This window comes from Haliotis rubra, unplaced genomic scaffold (assembly GCF_003918875.1).
Source record: "Haliotis rubra isolate DU_JTF1 unplaced genomic scaffold, ASM391887v1 Scf237, whole genome shotgun sequence".
In the NCBI taxonomy this organism is placed as follows: domain Eukaryota; kingdom Metazoa; phylum Mollusca; class Gastropoda; order Lepetellida; family Haliotidae; genus Haliotis; species Haliotis rubra.
The window spans coordinates 582,400-590,341 of NW_025766414.1; the positions used below are offsets into that span (position 1 = coordinate 582,400).

The following is a 7,942-nucleotide window of genomic DNA, read 5'->3' on the forward strand; positions in this document are numbered from 1 at the left end:
ATTGTACGTAATAATATGGCCACACGCTGAACCATTATAAAAAAACGCCCGGGCTTACACATGACTGTTGCTAATAAGGTTGGGCAACCCCCTAGTAATATCTAAATACAAAGCTTGCAACATATAGGGCTTACACGAAACAAATTGGCTTACTTTGCGCCTGGCCGCCTTATAGCTGGAATATTGCTGAGTGGGTCGTAAAACTAAACTCACTCACTCAGTCACTCGCTACTTGCGCCAACTTGGCGATATGCGAGATGGGGCCCAGCTTAGCGGTACTGTTGGTAAACGTATCGGCGTTCCATTGTTCCATGACGTCATTTCTACTGTGCTTGTGACGTCATCAGAATGACGTCACACTGAACTGTCATGTGAGCCTAGTAGGCGGTACACATGGAAGGAAATGGCGTCGGTTGAGCTTGAGAAGGGATTGATCGACAATGTGGTATACGAAGACGGGGAGGAGAAGGAGAATAGGGGAAACAAGGATATCAAAGACAGCCCAACCGCCTGGATACTCTGTGTATGCGCTGTGTTTGACCAATTGTTTATCAATGGTTTGATAAACATTTACGGTGTGTTTTACGTGAAGTTTGTAGAGGAATTTGGAACCACCAAAGCCAAAGCAGGTAATCTGGCTGAATACCTCTTAGTTTGTACTTTGCTGGTCGCTATTGTGATACGCCACCCATCAGCATCACCAAAACTAGATATTTGTCAAGAAAAATTACTTATTCATAATACATATCGACATCATAAATTCGCTGAAAAACGGAGAAACCATTACGAAGGAATATACTCGCGAACATCCCTAAATATAATGTCGGAAGGTACTCGGTGTCCTACAATCTAGCCCGACCCTTGTTATTGTAGGTGGAGAGGTTACCGCCAAATCTACGGTAATACCTTGGATCTTCATTTAAATAGTGGCGAACATATTCTATTGCAGCTTTCTGCATTGTTAGAAGGTACATTTCTTGTTTAAATCGGTCACGTATATTCCTTATGCTGCAAAGAAGTGTCTGTAAATGAAAATTACGCACATCAGTAATGACAGAACAGTCTCCCTGTCTTCTTAACCTGAAATACTCGTTGTTCGCTTGTTTTATACAGCGTACAATGTATACCTTCAGGAAATCAAACATTATACTTAGGTAGAAGCTAATCTATGCTGAGAAAATGTATGTGGTAACAGAGATGTGTGAAATCTAAGGTGTACGGTGTTTCAAGATAACGTTGGATAAGAAATAGCAACGGTTTTTAGAATGAAGTCAGTGGAAGCGGGTGTAAAATATATAAGGAATGCCGACATCAGGATATACATAAACTCGGTGCTTACTCCCAGTTGGAACTTCATGACAGACCACCTGCTTACAATGAAATGTTTGAAATCGACCAACAAACACTTTTCATATACGGTAAAGGCTGGGATTCCTTAGAGACGATACATAAATACACCTCCAGCAAGACAAATTATTATTTGTCGGTAATTGATTATGTTCCATTTTCATAAAAATACAAGGAATACCTTTGCTTTCCCCTCACTACGACAGGCCCTGGTTAAAACCACACTATTCGTTGGCAACGTCAATAAAAAGTTCAAAGAGCATCACAAGACTCAAAGTCACTAAAGAAAGCTCTTAGTTTAGGGTTACAGCATGCATGGCCTTAGAAAAGCCCCTACGTTTGCATGTGGAGAATGTTTTCAAACATGACGACTTGGCATCTAACCGGTACGATATATTATTTAGACTTGTACCCCATGTATTGTTCGGGAGAACGCTTGACGTGTCTTTGCATGTGTTTGTGACGGTAGCACTAGAGGGACAGGATACGTCTTCACGAAGTCCTGGTATTATTAATATCTTGTGATTCATAAACGCGTACTATCGACGAAGTCGCAATCCTAAAATAAACTCTGCTTTAAGAACAGACTTATGATATGAAACATGTATATATGGAATTGTGACAACTTTTACTTTGGCCTTAACTTTCACGGAAATCTCTAAAATGTCGCCACCACCAGTCCAACTTCCCAAATGTGACAGGCAGCTACAAATATGCTGGGCGTATTAACTCGCAAGCAACTGAACGTCGTGTTTACAAACGGGCGATGACTGTAATTAAATATTTTCTAATTGTTTATTCAGGATTCTAGAAGTTGGTGAGTCATTTATGAAGCATACAACTAAGACTTATAGCTTGATCAGGGTGTAAGAATCTACATAGAAACGTCGCCCTATGCAATAAACAAGAAGTTGCTATCCATAGAGTTGTATGCTTCATTATTAAATATTTTCTCTGTTTACTAGTTTGAATTTCATTTCAAGTATAACGGTTATTCATATAAAAAACAGACGGGGGATGTTAGGTTGTCATATGAACTATACAGTGTATGCAGATATTAATTAGTTACTTTTAGTTAATTAATGAGTAAGTAGTCTGGATCATGAAAGTATTTTGCTGTGAGAGGGAGACGTGAATTTTCATGTCCCGGTAATACATTCCCGGTGTGCACAAACGTACTTTTACACCACACAAATGAAGACTAACAAAACATAATGTCGCCAAAATCGTCACATCCAAAAAGCTACAGTTTCGCCTGCATTACAGCATTACAACAAATAAAGGGTGTCGGACGTAGTTAACTGCTTCGAAGGGATAAAGTTGGACGCTAAATTACGTCCACGAACACACCTATGCGTGAGCGTCTGTGAGTTAGTTAGGAGGTTATAACTGCTCTGCTTAACTATTTGTCTCCGTTACTTCTCCATCGTTTATGTGACGATTATGAATGAGATCCGTTTTTATCTGATTGCAATTTGTGTCAAATGGTGCTTCAAACAAAGGGACGTAACACTAGCCAGCGAAATTAGATACCTCAGACCACAAATAACTTCACGTTACAGTCTAAGTTACTACTTGCGCTTATACTTGATCCCATGCCAGTAGAGGGGCGGTGGGGTAGCCTCATGGTTAAAGCGTCGGCTCGTCACGCTGACGATCCGGGTTCGAATCCCCACATGGGCACAATTTGTGAAGCCCATTTATGGTCTCCCCCCGCCGTGATATTGCTGGAATATTGCTAAAAGCGGCGTAAAACCCAACTCACTCACTCACTCACCATGCCAGTAGAATGTTATGTGTGTGTTGCAGCTTGGTTGGGTTCGCTGACGTATGGGATGATGAAGTTGTTTGCGCCAGTCGTCAGCATCCTTGTGCGCCGATACACAAACCGGATGTCAATGATCACCGGATGTGCCTTCTGCGCCGTCTCTGTATTTTCCACTTCCTTCGTGACCAACATCGATGTGATGTTTGTAACCTTTCCCTTCCTCTACGGCATTGGATTCAGCCTTGTTATCAACCCTGTCATGGTGATAGCTAACGGGTAAGTCAGAATGATGGAAACAGTCGGCAACGTATTCGTATTTCAGGTTACGTTATCAAATATGTTTGGTTCTATATGTCATGTCAGATATGTTTGGGACTGTTACGGTCAAAAGAATAATTGGGATATTTCTGAGGGCAGTTTTAACCAAAAAAAACAACCATCACGCCTTATGACATGACTTATTAAAGAGACAGTTAAGCTAAATTATATAAATGAAATGATTATACTCGTCCTAAACCTAGAGGCTGGATTATGTTCGGTATAGTCAGCCGCAGTGACCAAAAGCTTTCCTTCGTAAATATTTTGGTTATAATTGGGTCTTTAGCAAACCATGGATTAACTGCAACGAGAGGTCAGGCTCGCTGATTTTGTTGATGCATGGTATCGTAGCCCATTTTCGTAGATCGATGGTCGTGATGTCAATCACTGGATTGTCTAGTCATTTAAAAACCACAGTTATGTAGCTGGAGTTATGCTTTGTCTGACGTTAAACATCCATCAAACACTTAGAACTATGGAATTATTGAATCTTCTGTCTGTTCCACAGCTACTTCGACAAATACCTTGGTCTCGCTACTGGTTTGGTTTGTGCTGGTAGCAGTCTGGGGACCATTACCCTGGCGCCGGTCTGCCAGCGACTGGTTGACACTGTCGGCTGGAGAATGACCTTCAGGTATATGACCGGAGCCTACATCGCTCTCTGCTTCCTCAACCTCCTCATCAAGCCGCTCCCCCGGGGGTCGCAGCGTCCGATAGACAACATAAGTCAGCCTGTGATCCGGGGACTTATTGAAGACCTGAAGCTGTGGAAGAATCGCGTGTTCGTGTTGTGGGCTGTGGCAACGGCGTTCGTAATGTTTGGGTACTTCATACCTAACGTGCATCTAGTAAGTGACAGTGTACCATAGCTACCTCATGTTTCATTCAAACATGTTCACCTGCACCTTAAAGCCGAAAACGATGGATTCGCTTCATTCACGTTCAGCGCCCATAGCACATACAAAAGCACAACATATACAAGGTCCTATACAATAATGATTAAGTCCAAGAGGTAAGTTGCAGAGGTCAGCCTTGTAGATGGTGAGCTTTAGTGTTGAAGTAGCAGGGGTTGCTTTATCCCGAGTTCTTCCCGATTAAGGACACCGCAACCTTTCACGAGAGTGGCCTTTATAATACACAGCTACCTTCGTCACTGACTAAGCTGACAGGCTGCGATAGATACTTGAGCGGTATGTACTCTGTCAGTTCATTTGCTGTTCTACTTATTTCACACATTGTCAAAACATTGACAGAAACATATAGCTATAGTAAACAACAGGACATTTTCTTTATCAGTTGATGGAGTCTTTACCTGTTCTTCTGATCTTTCAGGTATCTTATGCCATGAGTCAGGGTATATCAGCCGATACTGCAGCCTACCTCCTCATGGCGCTAGGGTGCGCCACCACCATCGGTCGTATACTGTCTGGCAAGATTGTCCAATATGGCTTCCTGAACCGCCTCCATCTCCACCAACTTACAATGATCATCACGGGCACGGCGTTCATGATCCTACCCAGTATTGAATCGTTTGCTGGTCTCCTGGCATACTCCATCGTCCTGGGGCTCGTGGACGGGTGCTACGTAGTGCTGCTGCCTATACTGACGAGCTCCCTGATTGGAGCTGACAAAGCTGTTCTAGCCTGGTGCTTCATGTCCTGTGTCTGTTCCCTGACGTTTACACTGGGGCCGCCAGTGTCAGGTGAGGAGTGGCTGTTGTCAGCAATATATAACTATATAATGGTAATTTATAAATCGTTACATCTGTCCCAGGCAACATGTGATTCCTGAAAGACCAGAGAGACAAGATGTTTGGAATCATATGCACACAGCCTGTAACATTCCATAAGCATCATGTTCTTGTTTGAAACACGTGAAAGATGTCCATTTATAATATACAGAATAACGTACTCGAAACTCCAATGTTTGTTCCAGAATGAGAAATGTATGTCCCAATATGTTATTGATTTTTCATAATAACTATTTGTTTCCGAATTAACAGGTTTCCTCTGCGACATGACCGGCAACTACAACGTCGCCTTTCACATCGCTGGCATCCCAGTAATCCTTGGTGCTGCCATCTTATTCTTTGTGCCCTGGGCCCAGCGCACCTCCACCACGACCAATGTAATGCGGGTCATCAGCACAGAGGCTGAGGATCATCCAAGGGGATCTGCCGGAAGTTCAGCTTCAGGATCTTCTGATGAGACGATTCATCTCTCCATCCCAGAGACCGGAACAGTTCCTTATGCCGGCGTGCCGTGCTTCATAGATCCATACTATGGTTCGGCCAAACAGAATAGCCAAGCAGAGAACACGGGCAGAAAACAAGATGAGGCGAGGAAACATGTTGTTGGCGTTCATCCTACGGGTGGATCTGTTCCTGATAATTGCACATTTGAATTTGGTCACGATGCACATGAAGAGCAGTCCAATCCCATGCCACACAACTCAGCACCGACGTTCGATGCTTTAGGCAACTTAGGCCAGTCACAGGTACATGCATTTATCTACTAAATCCATCACGACAAGCTGACTTTTCTTAAAAGGATTAGTTATACATGAAGTGCCGATAATGCATTAGGAGCCGATGACACTACTTGCAAAGGAACTTGTTTCTTCACGGTAGCATTATGCTTTTTCATATAACTGAATTCATGTTATTTCAAATTTTGTTTAATAAGGTATTGAAAGACAAAAGTTCGTACATGTCAACTAAACTGTGTGTGCTTCGGGGGTTTGGTCGTTGTTAAGATGATAATATATTTTTTCCAGTTTATTTCCATCCCGAGACGGGGCTATCCTTTCATTGATGGCTACTTGGAGGAATTGCGTAAGGCAGTATACCGCACCCAAAACCTTCAGTGTTCCCAAGGACTGGTACCACCACCGTCCCCTGAAGCTAGCAACACCCAAACAACCCCGGTTGAGGTCCACATGAACTCGGTCTCTTCACTTCCCGTGTCATCGATGACGAGCTCCGTGGATCAACTCCTCCAGGAGCATATAGACATGTTCCTCGCCACCATCGCCTCCAGACGGGTATCAGACATGTCCATGTCTTCCGGTAAAAGTGGATCAGCCTCCAGGTCACTCAGGAGCAGTGAAGAAACTCCCAAAGCTTGTCACAGAACACTAAGCAACAGGTCCACCCAGAACCTTCCAACTCCAAACTGTGCTCTGGGTTTAGCTGGAGCTCAAAATGAGCCACGGACACGGTCTGTAAACTCAAGAGGCAGTTTGAACAGGACCGCAGATTTAAGCTTGAGTGGCACGCACTCCAGTGGCTTTGTACCTTCGGCAGTTCTGGCAGCCGGCGGTGCAGGTCAACAGGTGCCTGCAGAGTCTCAAAGTCGGACATCCGACGCGTCTGGAGATGGGATACAGAGCTCCAGTCGAAGCAGGCTTCGGAAAACATCTAGCACAAGTACAGGAACTGGACTGGAGTTGGACGTTTTTAGTCATCTTTTCAAAGATGAAGAAAATCAATGATATTATGATATTTTGCATCTACCACAGATGCTTTGTGGTATTGTGAGCGCTAAATACTTATTACTCGTAGTGGAAGGCAAGTGTCTTAGGGAGTATGAATCATGTTGATATGACGTTAAATCACCCAGAATGCACTTTGCTGAAGCTTATATAGTACAGTGTAGACTTGGATCGGAATCTTTTAGGAAAGCGCTGTCGAAAAGTCCACAGCTCAATGTAGTGGTAAGTCGAAATCATAGAGATAGGATAAACCCAGTCATGGTGGAGCAATTCGGTTGTCGGCGTCTGCCAAGGGAATACGAGTTATGTCCCTTTACATACGTAACAGTATCTTCACACAAGCAGGTTTGTCCTTCAAAGCACAATTTCAGTGTTAGGTTTACCATTATTCCCATACAAAAGCCTTTAATTCTAGTTTTCCACAAAGCATTGGGTTTTTTAAATTAGCGCTGAGACAAATGTAAATCCGGTTACTACATTTGAGTTGTTGCTTCATGGGACGGAGCCATAGATACAATATTGACACGGATTACCTTTAGATATTTCAATAAGACAAGCATGGGGTTGGGGAGACAGTCATTGTACGTGAGGCCAAGGTACTGTTGGCAATCTTTTAGCTTGTTTGGTCAGTAAATCTCATTATGACTACAGGTGGAACTGTATGTATTTTGTTAGGAACATACAACTATGTCTGGCAGTGAGAGAAAGTAATTTTTGTGACAAGAGTATTCCCGAAGATATCAAGCTTCCAAAAAACACACCATTGCATTCATGAAGCCTGCGACTTCTGAAAGAACGTGTGGTTTACCTTCTTTCACATACTCACTCAGATTTGGTTCAGATTGGTACATTTTCTTGCAACTAAACGCTCAAAGACGAATGGGAAGAGGGGCATCCCAAAACTTACTGCACGATATTTGAATTATAGGAGTCCGTGTTGTATGGAACGTCATCAGCAGGATAATCAGCATTTCGACGAATCGAGGTTCACTCACGACTTCCAAAACTGGGAGGTCC

The 7,942-nt window shown here is 43.2% G+C and overlaps 1 protein-coding gene across 1 annotated transcript; it reads left to right on the forward strand.

Moving 5' to 3' along the window:
* The first annotated feature begins 365 nt into the window (after window positions 1-365).
* On the forward strand, window positions 366-7,647 carry LOC124278445 (monocarboxylate transporter 10-like). Its single transcript, XM_046714148.1, has 6 exons — window positions 366-629; window positions 3,157-3,391; window positions 3,942-4,281; window positions 4,766-5,135; window positions 5,436-5,929; window positions 6,209-7,647. The coding sequence occupies exons 1-6, from the start codon at window positions 404-406 to the stop codon at window positions 6,923-6,925; spliced, it is 2,382 nt and encodes a 793-aa protein (XP_046570104.1). The 5' UTR covers window positions 366-403; the 3' UTR covers window positions 6,926-7,647.
* Window positions 7,648-7,942: the final 295 nt, after the last annotated feature.

Coding starts and splice junctions, on each gene's coding strand:
- LOC124278445 (XM_046714148.1), top strand. CDS start 404: ATGGCGTCGGTTGAGCTTGAGAAGGGATTGATCGACAATGTGGTATAC. Junction 3,392..3,941: donor GTCATGGTGATAGCTAACGG/GTAAGTCAGAAT, acceptor TCTGTTCCACAG/CTACTTCGACAAATACCTTG. Junction 5,136..5,435: donor ACTGGGGCCGCCAGTGTCAG/GTGAGGAGTGGC, acceptor CCGAATTAACAG/GTTTCCTCTGCGACATGACC.